This window comes from Plectrocnemia conspersa, unplaced genomic scaffold (assembly GCF_051122295.1).
Source record: "Plectrocnemia conspersa isolate PC_06_02 unplaced genomic scaffold, ASM5112229v1 ptg000002l, whole genome shotgun sequence".
NCBI lineage: Eukaryota > Metazoa > Arthropoda > Insecta > Trichoptera > Polycentropodidae > Plectrocnemia > Plectrocnemia conspersa.
Genome location: NW_028277166.1, coordinates 24,309,268 through 24,327,450, shown reverse-complemented (window position 1 = coordinate 24,327,450; position 18,183 = coordinate 24,309,268). Strand labels below are relative to the sequence as shown.

Sequence of the window (18,183 nt, the reverse complement as noted above, 5' to 3'; positions counted from 1 at the left end):
ATTACACCGTATTATTAACCTTAGAAAACTCCACACTAGATACTTAATTCCTAACATTGTTATTATCGAACTGAAAAATACTATAAAAATATCTCGCAAGACCATGCAAATCCACTAATCTCAAGAAACGGTGATTACGACAATACAAAACTTAAATTCAAATACAAACATCAAATGCTTAAGTATATCTTTTTTTTATTAATGTGTTTTTATGAGTTTTAATTTTCTCGCGGTGTTTTGCATATAATTTATCGAAGTCTTCAGTTAGGGTATCTATTTTTAAATCACGGTGCAACATCGAGTTGCGGACAAACCATGGAGTATTTGATACGATTCATATCGAAATATTTTGATGTGACTGAAGTTATATTGTATATTTAAGAGTATTAACTATGAATCCCCAAACCAGAGAAGCATACAAAACTACAGGTCTTATTATAGATTTAAAGATAAGTAATTATGCTTAAAACATAATTTACTTTTGCGGCAAAGAAAATGGTATAACATTGCTTAGAATTAGTTCATATATATGAGTTTTCCATAAAAGTTTAAAACCTAAAGTGATACATATATACTTAAAATGCATATTTTGCCAGTCTAAAAATATATTGAGCTAATATTTTTTACAAATATTAGCTCAACATTTTTTACAAATATTAGCTAATATTTGTAAAAAATAATGTTATTGTTGGGCTAATATTTTTGCCCTTTTAGCGTTAAATCATAGTTTAATATCCTTCAATTAAATAACATTATTTATGGCGTTGAGTGCATACGTGTAGATAAAAAGTACTTTAACTTTTATAGCTTCCTTGCAGAATTAAATATTGGGCATGTTTGTGAATTCGATTTTGTTTTGGACCTTTTTGTTTATTCTCAGAAAAACTAAGCTATTTTTTCTAAACCATATACCTACTATTTGTATTTGTTATACTTTTTGCTTATATACATATACAGATATACAAAATAAATAAAATTGTTTAACAAATGCATAACATAAACCAATAAAGAGTGATGAAGAATAGATGTCATTCGCACATGGGCTGAAAGGTGGTCTCATTTTAGTGGTATCTATTTAAATAATTATATTTGTAACCGAAAAGTAGGATGTAAAAACACAAACCTGTTAAAAAACAATATTTTTATTAAAATTTAAGTACAATTGTGTATTGCACAGTACAAATGTATTTTTGACACATTATAAGTCAATATATGTATGTATGAATTTTTAACTACAAAATAACATAGAAATAAACTTACACAAAAATTAGATGCATATTTTATAAAGATTAATCCGAAAATTATAACATTACACCCCCCAGATACATGAGGGTATCACAAGCTTCTATATGTTTGAAATTTTGTTTTATTCTTGTACAAATACAATTTTTGCATCAGCAAAGATTGCAGTACATTTGCAATAGATATATGTATAAGTACAAAAAATAATTGATCGTCTTTCTGCTTCAATTCAATATTTCCAACTTGTATATGCTACAGCTACACAACCGAGGGATGTTGTTAGAATATTAATAAAATATAATATTATTCAATAAAAATTAAATTAATATATACCATAGTAAATTTTAATATTTATAAAAATATACCTATCCTAAACATGTACATATATAAATATAAATATAAAAATAAATAATTATCTATAAAAAGATACCAAGTATTAAAATGCGCTTTAAATAAATTAAATACAAAATTGGAAGAGTATGAATTAAGAAAATTTCAACTTCTTATTCGAAGTGTATTATATTCTAAAATGCTTCAAAAACACATGTTTTCAAACGATAGAGTAAAAGCATACATCTAAAGTCAATTTTCAACGATTCAATATAAAACAAATATTAAAAGTTGTACTGAAAATAATACATAAATTATATCACATAAATTAAATAACAGGAATAAAAATACGAATCACTATATTTAATATGGATGATTAAATTTCAGAACAATACGTATAAAATAATATTGCATTGCAGCAAAAGACGAATGAAATATTATTCACCCATATTAACAGTTTGAAAAAGTTATATGTAAATATATTATATCACCAAAGTACAATCTATGATTTTAAGTACAATTGCTAAGTCTTTACTATGTAAAAATTCACAGTTCTATATTGTATAACTGGATTAGATATCCATTTAAATTATCATATCATAATATAAAGTATGATTAGTTTGTATTGAAATAATTTAAAGTGTAATTTCTAACTATGAATCAGTACGAATACCCTTTTGAGTAAGTTTAGTTAAAGTCGGAAGTTGAGGAAAGCTGCTTTTGGTAGGAGCTGGGTTCAGTTTAGTCGTGAGATATACAAACGCTTCGTAAAGAGAAGATCTTTCCAATGCGGTGATTTCAAAATGCTTCAAACGCTCTCTCGTGCACCAGTTGCATGCTTTTGTGATGGTATTTTCTTGCAATTTTGGATCTGGTAATCCAGTTTTATTTCCCAGAACGATGATAGAACCCTAAATAACAATATAATACATATTATATATCAAAGTTAAGCAAAATAATGTTCATTTATATTTACTTCTTTTTTATCTTTGTTCCGTTCAATATCTTTATAAAGATTCATCAGTACTGATAGAGATTCAGGTTTGCAAGTGTCGTACACCAGAACGTAACCGTCCGCAAATGCCATGTAATGCTTAGGAATGCTTTGATAGTTCGAAGAAGGTGAGCCTTCGATCGCAGGCGAGAGTAAACCGGCTGTGTCATAAAAATACAATCTCTCCTTTGTGCCTCTATCTGTCTCGATATTGGCTACATAGATATCCTCTATGGTAGAATATAGATCAGACGGAGGCTTCACCGTTCCGTATATGAGCTGCTCTAAAATCGCAGTTTTTCCGACGTTTTTCATGCCGCAAACTATTATTTTGCTGGCTTTGCCCATTTTTATTTTGCGCGAAATTATTCATTGGACGAAAGCATTTGTGTTTGTTTGATTGTGATGACAAGATGTAGCACTTTCGGATGTTAAATTAAATTTCGCTTCAGAAACGGTGACAGTTATGAATTTGGCATATTTACGAATTGTTTAAACGTCACCACATAATGACAGCAGCGATTTGGCCTAAATGTTCAAATATCTTACCATATAATTTTAATAATTTAAAAAAAATAGAAACGTATTCGCGAAAACTATCGCGTGCACTTTTTTTTAATGGGTTTACAAGTTGCCAGTTGCTGGCATGCCAGCTGGAAATTGACTGGCGGGTCACTGACACGCGACGACTGGCATTCCAGTCCACTGGCGCCTTAAGGCTGATTTACATAATGCCAGTTGAGCTTGCCAGTTACTGGATACCAGCGACTAGCACCGTGTAAGCACTTAACACCAGTTACTGGAGAAGCCAGTGCACCACTGGCATGCCGGCAGCTGGCAGCACCAGCAGAAGAAATATTTTTGTTTTGCTGGTACGCCAGCTCCCCCTTTCACCACACTACCGTACTGGCGCAAGGTGAGTAGTGCTTTTTCGTAATACTAATTCTTTCAGTTGCTGGCATTGTGTAAACGGTAAGGTGCCAGTGGACTAGAATGCCAGTCGTCGCGTGCCAGTGTAATGCCCGGAATATTGCCAGTCAAGAGAATAACCGTCACGCCAGTGTTACCCAAGTGCAGCCAAGTTTTGGCCATAACAAATTTAGACTCCCACATTATTATTAGGGAAATGAAGTATACATAATATAATAAAGTAAAGTGTGTTCCAAAAAGAAAAAAAGTCCATTTCAACACAAAAATTGAAGACAAAAAATATTAAAACTTGTTGAAGTTCATTAACATTTTGTTGTTTACAATTTTTTTTGTTTGGAATATACTTTACGGAAATTTATTATTAGCTGTTACGATGAAGTCAAAACTTCGTGAGTGTATTTTGACGCTTTAAATTTACGCTGTTAGTGAATTGACATTATGGGGATCCCGAGACGACCGTCCGTGACGCAGCATAAGTGAAAGTGAAGTCCCGCTGAGCCGCGCGCCCGAACTAAGCGGCGTTGTACAACCACACCGCATCCCCGCCACCGCAAGCAACGCGCGGAGTGGGGATACCGTTGCGCACCCGACCGGGATTATAAGGCGGCGCTAAAAGGCTCACGGGAAGACAAAACACATTCTACTCAGGACTTCTGACACTGCAACACTCACTGGACTACACGGATTCTACACCTCGCCTCCTGTTCGAGCAACCATCTCCAGGACACGCGCTCGAGGTTTAATATCGACGACTGTCGAAGGATCCCAGTCAACACGTGTCAAGAACGTACCGGACGATTTCATAAGGGCCACTTTGTACAGTTCGCTGTACAAACGTCCTATCACAGATCGTCAACCGGACTGCTGATAACTACAAAACAGAAGCGTAACCCCACGACCGCTTCATTGGTGACCCCGACGCGATGGATTCTCCAGCCAATACCAGTGTTTCAACCAACCCGCAAGCAACGATGACCATCACACATGCTTGCGAAGAGCTTCCTGTGGACGCGGCTGGGAACTACCTAGCCGACCGGAACCTCCGAGTGCCACATACACAGCTCCGCACACTGTCTGGAGACACATCTCCAGCAACGACAACGCCCGTCTAAGTTTCGACTATAAACTTAGCAACGGATTGCAGCACCGACTGATCGTTTCAGTTTCAACCACAAACTAAACGACGACCCGCTGCAATGCAACTCCACTGCGAAGAGTTTCCTGTGGACGCGGCTGGGAACTTCACATGCTTGCGAAGAGCTTCCTGTGGACGCGGCTGGGAACTACCTAGCCGACCGGAACCTCCGAGTGCCACATACACAGCTCCGCACACTGTCTGGAGACACATCTCCAGCAACGACAACGCCCGTCTAAGTTTCGACTATAAACTTAACAACGGATTGCAGCACCGACTGATCGTTTCAGTTTCAACCACAAACTAAACGACGACCCGCTGCAATGCAACTTCACTGCGTAGTGCTTCCTGTGGACGCGGCTGGGAACTTCCTAGCCGGCCGGGACCTCCGAGTGCCACATACACAGCTCCGCACACTATTTGGAGACACATCTCCAACAGCAACACCAATTCTTTGTCTAAGTTTCGACTGTAAACTTAATCAGACACGATTTGGCTAAACAGTGAAATTCCCGAAACGTTTGGGATACTGCTCACATTTTCGGCAACAACTTCAACCAACGACAGACGAGTCTACACAAAAATACAGCAACGGACAGCCAGTATCTTGAAATATATTTTTTAATTGCAGTAATAATATTTTTCTTTATATTTTAAGGTAGAAGTATGCACACGGAGGAAAATGTCATGCACAAGTGACAAACGGACCCCGGACCCCTACTTTTCCGTTAGCTGAGAGTTTCGTAAGGGCCACTTTGTACAGTTCGCTGTACATACGTCCACACAATCATCAACCAACTGGTTCTGCTTCCATCTGCACTGACCCACGCTGCGCACGAGACCACATCAGTCTGAACGAGCCTCAGCTTCTCCTCTTGGTTAAATTTCGCAACTGTAAATTGCTAAGAGGGGGAGTACTATGGGGATCCCGAGACGACCGTCCGTGACGCAGCATAAGTGAAAGTGAAGTCCCGCTGAGCCGCGCGCCCGAACTAAGCGGCGTTGTACAACCACACCGCATCCCCGCCACCGCAAGCAACGCGCGGAGTGGGGATACCGTTGCGCACCCGACCGGGATTATAAGGCGGCGCTAAAAGGCTCACGGGAAGACAAAACACATTCTACTCAGGACTTCTGACACTGCAACACTCACTGGACTACACGGATTCTACACCTCGCCTCCTGTTCGAGCAACCATCTCCAGGACACGCGCTCGAGGTTTAATATCGACGACTGTCGAAGGATCCCAGTCAACACGTGTCAAGAACGTACCGGACGATTTCATAAGGGCCACTTTGTACAGTTCGCTGTACAAACGTCCTATCACAGATCGTCAACCGGACTGCTGATAACTACAAAACAGAAGCGTAACCCCACGACCGCTTCAACATTATTAAAATAAATCAGAACAATGCTGATCATAATAAGTACAATCAACTATGTTACTTTACATCTGGTACATAGTTTAATTGAAAACATTTGATTTTGTGAGAAATGATGAATCTTTATTATTTTTTCTCCATGTGTAAAAACTCATTCTCGTCGTGTTTTTAGGTTAGATTAGGTTCTGAGGTCTGAATCCAAAACACGTTTCGTAGCGACGATCGGAGCCCACTGGTTTTTCAAACATTGACATTACGAGCGCATACAATAGACGAAACAGGCTTCAACAGTGGTTATCATATCATAAAAAGTTGAAATAAATCTATTTATATTTTTTGCAGCTAAATCCTTGCATATACAATCGAAATACAATAGTATTTACAATCGAAAGACAAAGAGCATTTAAGAGACTTCAAATACAATATCGGGTGACATTATACACACAAATGCGTTGTTTTTCGCATCGGTGGTTAAAACAGAACTAAAACGTAGCGCTTGTTGCGTGTAGGGATACGCGTGCTGGTTAGTTCTTAGGTCAATCCAAAAACACGTCTGCTTGTGTAACAGTTTTATTGAGCTCGGCGTGGTCCGACCGCTTTGTAACGACGATCGGAGCCGACTCACTTCAAAATTGGGTGCTTTCCCGAACGCCGTATGACGGCGTTCGCGAACGTGTACAAACGGCGAAACGGGCGTCAACAGCGCTCTTACTTAGAATGATAAAAACCAGGGCTGTGGAGTCGGAGTCGGAGTCGGAGTTGGAGTCGTGGAGTCGTGGTGTTTTGGCCGGAGTTGGAGTCGGAGTCGGAGTCGTGAAAAATAAGCGACTCCGAGCATTTTTTTAAATTATTAAATTTATGAATTTTTAATTGCGTAATAATGTATGTGTATAGCGTATGAATATTAAACGTGTAGAAAAACATCAAAAATACCTGATAAAATTAAACTTTTTTGAGTCGGAGTCGGAGTCGGAGTCGGAGTCGGAGTCGGAGTGGAGTCGTGTTGTTGGTAAATATCGGAATCGGAGTCGGAGTCGGAGTCGTGTTTTTTTTTAACGACTCCACAGCCCTGATAAAAACAATATAAAAGTATAAACCATTTTAGGTTGTTGATAGAAAAATCTCAAAAGTTGTTATCACAACAAGAGTTCGATTCACGTTCTATTGGCGAAATATAATTTAAAAATAAAATCCTATATTTAATAATTATTACTACAATGACGTTTGCATGTTTGCGAATCCTTCCAACTTGTACGTCAGTGTTCCTATGCATTTGTTCTCTATCGCCGTTTCCACATTCTTTCTCTTTCTACCTCTATACTTATTTAAGCGCGAGAGTGAGATGGACTATGCTGAGCCGGTGATCGCCGAAGCTGACATGGCATCTCAAAAAGACAAATACTCGATCCTCTTGCCTACCTACAATGAGCGCGAAAACTTACCCATCATCGTCTGGCTCATCATCAAATACATGAAAGAAGCGTAAGTGTAATGCATATCGTCATATTGAACTATGTCACTTAATATGACGAATTTATTTTTTGCTTAGCAAACTTGACTTTGAAATCATAATAATCGACGATGGGAGTCCGGATGGGACGCAGGATGCAGCTAAGCAATTGCAGGATATATACGGAGGAGATATTATTGTGTTGCGGCATAGGGAGAAGAAGCTCGGCTTGGGCACTGCTTACGTTCACGGAATTAAGCACGCAAAAGGCAATTTTGTCATCATAATGGATTCGGATCTGAGCCATCACGTAACATTTACTCATTATGTATTATAGAATAATGTAGTAATAGTACAAAATATACATTTTTAAAAATATTTTAGCCGAAATTCATACCAGACATGGTCGATAAGCAGAAAAAGTATAGTTTCGATGTCGTATCGGGCACTAGATATATGTACGGTGGAGGCGTAAATGGATGGGATTTGAAAAGGAAGTTCGTAAGCCGAACTGCTAATTTTATAACGCAAGTTCTCTTGAGACCCGGTGCTTCAGATTTGACTGGTTCATTTAGGTACTTCTACTTATATTTTAATATTCATATATATTAGGAAGTACAAAAATATACCCATTTTATTTTACAGATTGTATAAAAAAGATGTTTTAGAGAAACTCATTGAAAGTTGCGTTTCTAAAGGTTACGTTTTCCAAGTAGAGATGATCATAAGGTATGCTTTTTACTATTGTATATTACGTTGTCCCATAAGTCATTGCGTTTTTTAGTTTTACTAAATTATTCTCCACACATTAATAAAAAAAATTATATCTGATTCGTAAAATAATCTATTTTTAGAAGCGATGTCGATTTTTATATCCGTTTTTGTAAAATATTTTTTTCCCACCTAAAAACTGTTTCAGGGATCTAAGTAGATGACAGTCGTTTGGAGTAATGTCTGAAGAATATGGTGGGTGAGAAAAAGAACATCTACTTAGATATATGAGGGCGAGCGTTGTCTTGGTGTAAAATTACCCTTCTTTAATTTATTAGTCTGAGTCGCTTTTAAACGAATTAACTGAGCACACTGTCTGTAGTAATTGTCTGCCTATTATTCAATAGCTTATAATTAAATCTGCCCTTCATATCCCACCAAATGCATAACATTATCTTATTGGGGTCTAATCCTGTTTCGGGATTGGAATTGGGGGTTGATTTGCATCCAACCACTGTCTTTTACGTCTCGTGTTAAAATAAAAGATCCATTTCTCATCTTCAGTAACAATTTGATTCAAAAATAATTCTATCTGTTCTAGAATCATTAATTATTGTTACAGAGATTTGCTGCGTGAGACATTCCTCAGCCAATTTATGAGTTACTTATATTCTGCAAATTAACACCGTTTCTATTTTTTTAAATGTCTATGAACTGATGTAGGTGACACGTTGAGCTTTTGTGCTAGCTTCTGTATTGTTAATCTTGGACCTGCTTTGATGGCAGCCCTAATATCTTCATTAACAACCAGTCAAAATTATTAGGACCACATTTGCCACTTTCTAAATTTAATGACATCCCTGCCCATCGCATTACTGTTTTCAACTACTATTGTCACATTATGACCGAGATGAAACCCATAAAGCATAATATAGCTTAACTGGGATTATTTTATCTCCAAAGCCATTGTTGATTTAGGGTTAAAAATATCCGGTTACTAAATAGTATCATTGAAATGACTACTGTTACACCGAAAGAATAGTGAAATCATCGCTAATTTATAGAAAGTTATACATTTTTGCAAATGTAAGAAAAAAACGCATGGACAATCTGATATATGATATTATATAATTTCTTACAATTACTAATTTTTTTTTTTTAATTTTTAGAGCACGTCAACTCAATTACACAATAGGGGAAGTTCCAATAACGTTTATAGACAGACTGTACGGAGAATCAAAGCTCGGAGGCTCTGAAATAGTACAGTTTGTTAAAGCATTGATATACTTATTCGCAACGACATGAGTTATAACATTCCTTATTTTTATTGTATTATCAAACTTCCATGTATTTTTTGTATTTGCTGTTGAAAAATATAATGGTATTTTATTGTCTTTATATTTTTATAAATTATTATGAAGATTAACCTTAAAGCTCTGTAGTTCATACATAGAAAATCATTTTATTACCGAGTCATGAATTGTACATTCATAGCTCACGGTTTTAACAACTTTACAGAACTATAAATTACTTATTCATAAAAAGGGTGACAAATTATATATAAAGAATTATAGACCAGTCGCAGTGTTGTCAGCTCCTGCTAAATTATTTGAAATAATTATTCATAAATATCTCTATAATCACTTTCGGCAAGTTTTGTTAGACCAACAGCACGGGTTTCATCCTGCCCGTTCCACTGTTACTATCCTTCTGTCGTTCACCAAAACGGTGACAACTTCTCTCGATGCGGGAATTCAAGTAGACGTCGTGTATACAGATTTTGTGAAAGCCTTTGACAAAGTTTGTCATAGGTTGTTATTATTAAAAAAATTGTCGAACCTCGGTTGCTCGGATAATTTAACTCGGTTATTCTCGAGTTATTTAAGCAATCGTAGACAGTTTGTAACCTATGGTGGTTGATTGTCAAAAGAATATTTTACCCCTTCGGGGGTTCCTCAAGGATCCAATCTGGGACCTCTGCTTTTTGTGTTATTTATTAATGACATAAATACAGCAATTACAAATTCAAGTTTTCTTCTGTACGCAGATGATTTAAAATTATATAAATGCATTCGATCTGTTGTGGTCTCCTTCTCTCTACAAAGTGATTTAGACTATGGAGATGGGCTTCCATTAACCGTCTGTCCTTGTGTCGGAAAGTGCCATACTGTGTCATTTTCTCGATCCCGTTCGCTATCAGCTTATTTCTACCATCTCGGTGGTAACATTTTGACTAGAGAAACTTCCACTAAAGATCTCGGAATCACTTTCAAGAGCAAATGGAGGTTCTCTCTACACATACACGACGTCTGTGATAAATCTTCCAAGATGCTCGGCTTTGTTATGAGGAATGCCTTTCATTTTGACGATCCGTCAGTTATTCGCATCCTCTATGACACCTTAGTTCGTAGCATTCTTGAATCGGGATCTATAATTTGGAATCCCCGAATAGGCAAATATTCCCTTTTAGTGGAAAAAATTCAAAAAAGGTATTTAAGATACCTTTACAAAAGGACACTTGGTTATTATCCGTACTTATATCCCAGCGCCTTTCTTTTAGGAGCGTTTGGATATGATTCGCTGAGTTCTCGCAGAAAGCTGTATGTCGCTAAGCAGTTTTTCAAATTACTAAAAGGTGCTGTCGACAATCCAGCTATTCTCGAGGAATTCCAGTTTTGGGTTCCGGAACATTTTCGAGAATCATGATCGCAACCTCTTTTGATGGCCGTTAGGGCTAGGACATCCGCACTTGCCGACTCGTCTATAGCTGTGGCTATCCGGGTCCTTAATACGCTGGCATTACATATTGACTTATTTAATGTTAGCTACGAGGATCTGATCCAGTTTGTATCATTTAATTTTTATATTTTATAATTTTTTTGTTAATATAATATTTATGTATATATACGTTTTTTTATGTTTTATAAATTAAAATTTGTTTTCGACCATCGTGGCGCATTGGGGTAACCTGTTAGGCCACGATGGTCTTAATTTAATCTAAAAAATAAATAAATATACTAATATTAACCTTTTGAGCGATATCACCTTACATGTACGGTGGTAGATTTTTCACCGTTTTGAAGTACCCCAGATAGTTATATATTTACATACATATATAACTGAATAAATAAAAAACATTATATTTATATTTTTTAGTCTTATTTTTAAATACTGATTTCACTAATTTTTTGTTAAGCCAAACGTTTTTTTGGTCTTCAGTTGAATCCCTCACACTAGAATTTCTCACAGCTCATCCTAATAAACTGGTCTTTCCCTTCAAATAAGTTTTTGAGATATATTTTCCAAACTTCTCACTGCATGCTAAAATTAACGCATGAGTTTCCCAGTACTTGCAGATTTAGTGTTAATCGGAAATAAAGGAATACGTCTTTTCTTTTATTATAATCATATATTTCTTTGAAAAATAATTTTATATACACAACTCTACAGCGTCTTGGTGAACTTAAAAATATAAATAATACTGTCTTAATCATATTTAGTGTTTCTGTGTATACGTTCGTTATATACAAATATCTTAATAATAATCGAATCCGTTGAACGAAATATTGTTAATTTTACACGATATTTGGAAGCAAATTCAACAAGGCGATATGGTTCCATCGGCTTATACATAATATTGTGCTCCTCGTTAAACGATCTATGTGTAAAATAAAACAAATAAACATATGTATACTCATATCACACTTTTCTAAACAGTTCGGTTCTATAACTATATACAAAATAAAGAGAAAGAAAAGTTTATATAAAAAGATTGCATGCAATTAAGAAAGTAATAGTTGCCGTCGTTTATCGATTACGTCATATAAAAAGTATATAATATAAACAAAGTAACGCATTAGGTAGTTTTATGGTACAATAGTGAAAAAATAATGTGTACTATTCTAATATTGTAAATTCTTTAGAGTGAGGCACTAATTATACATACATTAATATAATATATAAAAATAATAACAATACCAACTAAATATAATATTCGAGAAGAATATTACTCATTGAAATATGTAATACTTTATTCAATATAATTAAACACAACAGTAAAATAAATCAATGGGAAGACAGGTCGTGTTATCACAGACCTATGTAGTATTAAATATGGAAGATTATATTAAAACAGACGTTACAGATGCGGTACAAGCTTTTGCAACCTACCCGATGGTTTAACTAAAAACTCAACATGAGTTTTGAGCTAAGGTAGATAGAGACAGATAAGATTAATTCAAATCTTATTAAAATTATTTTATTTTATTTAAAAAAAATAACAAGAAAACGAATAGCTTTTGTACCACAAATCTCCAGTCCATTTCTGATATTAAATATATGTATATAAACATTACATATATACATTGATAGCACTAATCAAATTTCATTGTACTATATTTTATTAATCAATATTTTTCGATAAACTCTTTATATTATTCAATTATTATATTTGAGGGTTTTCAACGCAATTCTTAAAAATCCCCCATGATAATATAACCGTTATCGCTCTTATTCATTATTATCATTTAAATGTATTACCCTGATTCCAATTATTCGGCATTCCACATGCTCAATTGTAAAAGTCCTTATACAATGTATAAATGCATAAAAAATGTATCTGATTAGTGTTATAAAGTCATAACCTAAAAAAACGAAATTCATAAACGAAACTAGTCATTTTCATAAATATAAATAAAGATAACATTATAACACTAACTATAAACAATGAGTGTCTTTCGAACATTATGTGGCGATTTCCGTCACTACTTCCACGGGCATCGGCTGAATAATAGACAGAACTTCAAAAGTGGGCTCTTTCTTGAACTCGATTTCTATTTTGTTCTGCGAATCTTCCTGCTCGCTGCTGGGAACTTTATTGATAAAATGTACCGATACGTGTTTCCGCAGTTCGGTCTTCAATCGGAAGGCTTCGGGGCAAATAGAGCACCTGAAATACAATTAAAAACCTTTATAGAACATCGTTCATAAGATCAACTGGAGAGAATATGTAGAAAACATTACCTATACATTTTATCTCCTAAATGTGATCTAGTGTGTTTCACAAGATCGTTGCTCTGCGTGAAGGCTCTCTCGCAAAACTCGCATTTGTACGGTTTCTCTCCTGTGTGTATTCTATAATGTCTTTTTAGATGATCTTTGCTATTGAATCTAAAATTAAATTATACAATTTTATAATTGCAATAAATAATAAAGGTACAAATGAGTTATAAAGCCTTTTTTCTTTGATCCGTAAACAGTTTAACGAATTGATAGTGCAATTGACATAATCTTATTAGACAAAATCTATTCGTTAGGAGTTCAAACGAATCTATATTTATCAAGCATATGTCAAATAAATAATCTAGGAGTAAATATTTTAATATCGTATTGTACTGAACCTAAAACTCGTAATCTAACATAAGCATTTAATTTTTAGGAGAAATCAATGTTTTTATTTTTTGTGTTATACTTTTTTTAAATAAGTTGATGAGCCGTGTAGAGGTAGACGAAACAAGCTATTGTATAATAGTTTTTTTTTAATTATAAACGATTCACAGGATATCTAACATTTACTAACATTTTTGGTTCAAAATCATCTGCTTTGTTTATCAAGGCTCTCGTATTGATATAATATAAGGTATGACAAAATTCGTCTCTCACGTTGAAAACACTAGGATCACGGCACCTGTCAAATTGACGGATCTGATATACTTTGCAAATTTTACAAAACAGTATTTTTTTACTAATTTTTATAATTGAATAATGCAAATACATTTACTCTATTTTTATTTTTGAAAATCTAGTCATAAATATTTATTAAATTAACAAACTCGCCAAATTGATGGGTTTGGTAATTTAATAAAAAAAAACCCTTGAAGTTATTACTTTTGAAACAAAATTATCATAATTTGTGTGAAGCAATAAAAAATGTCATAGGTGTGAAGGATTTTTTTGTTTCAAGCTCAAATTCGATGTGCATTATGATTAGACTTCTCAATCGAATAATCGCCCAATTTTTAACTATAATATATGAATATTCGTTAATATTATCTCAAATGAAATTTGGAAAAAATAATATAGTGAAATAATTTGTATACTTGAGCAACACAAGTAGTCGTTTTTTCTCTCAATATACGCGAGTGACTAGTGCCACTTCAAAATCCATGGTCCTTTATGCGTCTTTATTTTGTTTTGAAATGCGAGACAATGAGACGTTTCATCTCAAAAATTTCTTTTACGTTTTTGAAAAACATTTGTTTATCGGCCGTATCTACTATGACCGAAAATCGCAGAATTCGTTCGTTGAACGAAACGAAATGTTAGAAAGCCCTATCATTTATAATCGTTTAATGTAACTCAACAGACGTACGCCGCAAATTTTTGTTCGTTGTTGTTTCAAGATGCAAAATAATTATTTCAATCAGTTCAATGAAACTTAAATATGGGAATTATTTATGTTCCTAATATGGAAGCCTTTTGATTGCAGGCTTTTTCACATTCTAGAATGAATTTTTTTGGAAAATATTTTATTCCTTTTAAATATTCTAGGTATTTATTTAGAATACATATTTAAAAGATCATAAGCAGAATTTGATTCGCAAAAGAAAGATAGAAATGACGTATTATTGCGAAACTTGTGAAAAATTATCTGACAAATTTACCAAAAATTACTTGGAGTTGCTAAAAAAAACGTTTGAAAATGTCTTTGGAATGCAAAGGGTTAATATAATTTGTGTTAAGTTTTCATAATATAAAAATCATAACATAAAATGCAGTAATAATAACCACTTAAATGCCAGTGGCTCACTTGTTAATTAAATTTTTTAAGCAAATTTATTTTTAAAACAAGTTGAATTATTTACAATTTTTTTAAAATTATTGCACTAGCTTTATTTATCAGTAAACCAAGTATTTTATATTTTTTTTAGAAAGATAGTGAATGTTGCTGGCGTTTAAAGGGTTAAACATTTTTATTAATAGTATGCGTTAGCAGAGTTAATCAAAGAACTGAATTTTGAATGGAGAAAAAATTTTTGAAATATTATTCCTTAGAATACCGATATTATCTTGATTTCTATTTACTATGAGTACACTAAATTTTTCATTGCGCTATTTCAAAGCAGGCAATGTGCGATTAATCACGATCGAGAAATAAATGTATGTATATGATAAAAAAATAAAGTGAAAAAAGGCTAAAACTCAGTGGTAAACTGATTATATTACTTCATGGCGCAAACGTCGCATTCGTGAGGTTTGATTCCGAGATGAATTAATTTATGTTTGGCTAACGAGTTTGTCTTGGTGAAGGCAGATCCGCACGTGTCGCATACGAACGGTCGCGCTCCCGTATGCGTCGACATGTGAGATTGAAGTTCACCTAAATAGAGGTATAAAGTTAGTGGTTATCTTTTTTTTTTAAATAAATCGAGCATACCTTTGCTGATGTATCGTCCGGGACATAGATTGCAATAGAACGTTTTTTCTCCTCTGTGCCTTTTTAAATGCTGGTTCAGATTGGTGCTACTGTCGAATCTTTTACCACAAGTGGCGCATAAGAACGGCTTCTCTCTCGTGTGAACTCGTAGATGCGCATTGAGCGTGCTCGTTTGGGAAAATGCTACAATTGAACACAATCATTATTATTATTATTATGATAAATGTACGTTTAATACGTTGTTAGTATTGGTAATCTTTACCTTTCCCGCAAACCGGACAAGAATGAGGCTTGACTCCTTTGTGCTTGTTGATATGCTCTAATAGTTGCTTCTCTTGCGTGAAAGATTTGGTACACTGGGTGCACTTATATGGTCTGTTGTCTTCGTGCGTCTTCTCGTGCCTCTTCAGATGGCTCGACTTCTTGAACACTTTACCGCATATGAGACAGTTCAATGTTCTATTTTTGATCCTGTGCTTTCGCATGTGCGCCGACAGTGAGTGACAGGATTCGAACGTTACAGGACATTGAGCGCAGTTGAACTTTTCGTTTTCTATCTTGATATCTTCCTCTTTGATTTCGATCTTGGTGGCTTCTAGCAGCGTCTGACCGTCGACGACGGTCGGTTGATGAGTCACCATGTGACTCAAGAGCAGCGTTTGCCTCTTGAAGCGCTTCTCGCAGACGGTGCACTGGTACGGTTTGACTTCGGGATCGTGCACTTGAACGTGCCGATCCAGCTTGGAAGCTCGGTCGAAGATCCTGTGACAGATATCGCAGGCGTGCATTTTATTGCCTTCTTTTCCGTGGCTCTTCATGTGCCTTATCAACTTGCTCGGTTTGGGAAATATTTTTCCGCAGTCTTTACATTCGTGCTTGCCGCCGACTCCCCCCAGCGTCCTTTTCTTCTTTTTCGACTGTAACGGCTCGTAGTCCGAACCTCGGAAATCGTCGTCGTCCTCGTCCTCGTCGTCTTCGTCGTCGTCGTCGTCGTGAAAATCGACATCGTCGCATCTAAATTCTTCCGGTTCCTCTTTGATGAGGGTTTCCGGCTTGAACGAGTAGTTTTTGAAGAGCTTGCGGAAGTGCTCGTCGGACTGTTCGCATCTCTTTTTAAACTCGTAAGCCATGGTGAGGCTGGCGATGCACGAATTGCAGACTTGTTCCGGAAGCCCTTCGCCTTCTCTGACCTAAACATTTTATGTTCAACGTTTATTACATTTATACTTAAATTATAATTAAATAAGCGATAAGTGATTACGGGTTGACATCTGAACGTAAACAAAAGTTTGTTTACATCGATACGTCAGAGAAAGAAGAAGCGTTTGTGCGAGCGTTTATGCGAACGACAAAGTTAACCAAGGCGAAAGTTAACCAAGTTGTGACGCGGTCGGGGGGCGAAGGACGACGGGACCGACCTGAATGGAGGTGCACTGAGATATCATCTCGACGAGTACGGGCACAGCCAGGAAGTTGGTGAAGTTGTCGGACGGATCCGAACGGCGCTCCATGCAGGTGCGACAGTAGGACGAGGGGTCGCCGGGCAGGTCGGGCGGCGGGGGCAGAGTCGTCGCGTGGGGCTCCGACTCGTCGACGGGCAGCAGAGGAAGCAGTCGAATCGAAGGCAGCAGCGACTGCGAGGAGCCCTCCGAGAGCGCCTCCATCGCGACTTCGCTTGCCACATCGGGCGAGCATAGCCGCGAGCTGGCGAGGCGCTAACCTAGGAGCTAACGAGAGAGCTAATCGAACTCGCAACCTCGACCCGACAATGTAAAACAAGGTCATAAAACATTTTTTCTATAAAATCCACGATTGACAGATTGCCACGTAAGCTAAAAAATATTTGTTCAAAAACGCAGAATAATGAATATATAGAAGCAACGTTCCACTGAGTCAGTCGGCCTTGTCACGCCGTGTGTAGTTGTTCAGTTATAACGTGTAGCGCACAAATTAATTCATTTTACATAATCCAAGCTATTTTACTAACGGCTATTTTAAACGTCACATATAGAGTAAAGAAATAAATAGAGGTGGTGACGCATATTAAAAATCGTAGCGTATTCTGAATCATCAACGGACAGCATGACCTTGTGACGTTTGACAAACAAATAGGCTGTCACATTTATATTTTTCTTTTATCGCCAATTATTATTATATCATTACAGACATTTTGATATTCATTTTCCCATCACCCTTTTTTTACGTGGTATCTCCAGTAGACCTAATCCACGAGTGTTTTCAATTACTAATGTCCTTTAAAATAAATTAGCTTGCTTTCTTCTCTATTGCTAATTTTAGTTAAATAATGATTACTTTTATGTGCTTGTTCAAACATTTTAAAATATCTCCTACACCTAAAAATAATCATAAAATATTACTTACAATATAATCTTTATTATATTTATATATTTGGGCAATAATTTTTTCTTGTCAACAAATTTTCTTAACGTCATCAGACGGCGATGACAAGCCTCCCCGATTTTTATGATTTATAAAACTGTTATTATTAAAACGTAAAAGAGAATCTACGACAATTTCACAAATAATTTTTTTAGATAAACTTTTTACTACATA

The 18,183-nt window shown here is 35.8% G+C and overlaps 4 protein-coding genes across 5 annotated transcripts in view; 1 reads left to right on the top strand and 3 right to left on the bottom strand.

The window, feature by feature from the left end:
- Positions 1–18,183, bottom strand: part of LOC148238118 (sortilin-related receptor-like) — a 309,166-nt gene that overhangs the window by 66,355 nt on the left and 224,628 nt on the right. The gene's annotated exons all lie outside the window — the stretch shown is intronic.
- Positions 1,146–3,093, bottom strand: kappaB-Ras (NFKB inhibitor interacting Ras like 1). The gene is made up of 2 exons (XM_088205597.1): positions 2,549–3,093; positions 1,146–2,483 (listed from the first exon to the last, which is right to left on the bottom strand). The coding sequence occupies exons 1-2, from the start codon at positions 2,912–2,914 to the stop codon at positions 2,226–2,228; spliced, it is 624 nt and encodes a 207-aa protein (XP_088061723.1). The 5' UTR covers positions 2,915–3,093; the 3' UTR covers positions 1,146–2,225.
- On the top strand, positions 7,228–9,568 carry Dpm1 (Dolichyl-phosphate mannosyltransferase subunit 1). Its single transcript, XM_088205420.1, has 5 exons — positions 7,228–7,495; positions 7,563–7,773; positions 7,848–8,038; positions 8,109–8,192; positions 9,344–9,568. The coding sequence occupies exons 1-5, from the start codon at positions 7,242–7,244 to the stop codon at positions 9,477–9,479; spliced, it is 876 nt and encodes a 291-aa protein (XP_088061546.1). The 5' UTR covers positions 7,228–7,241; the 3' UTR covers positions 9,480–9,568.
- On the bottom strand, positions 11,564–17,294 carry LOC148238130 (uncharacterized). 2 transcript variants are annotated; one of them, XM_088205927.1, is made up of 7 exons: positions 17,028–17,294; positions 15,872–16,799; positions 15,610–15,792; positions 15,399–15,552; positions 13,197–13,343; positions 12,892–13,122; positions 11,564–12,817 (listed from the first exon to the last, which is right to left on the bottom strand). In XM_088205927.1, the coding sequence occupies exons 1-6, from the start codon at positions 17,271–17,273 to the stop codon at positions 12,918–12,920; spliced, it is 1,863 nt and encodes a 620-aa protein (XP_088062053.1). In that variant the 5' UTR covers positions 17,274–17,294; the 3' UTR covers positions 11,564–12,817; positions 12,892–12,917. The 2 variants fall into 2 exon arrangements, with proteins under 2 accessions (XP_088062053.1, XP_088062052.1); XM_088205926.1 differs by having other exon boundaries at positions 11,564–13,122.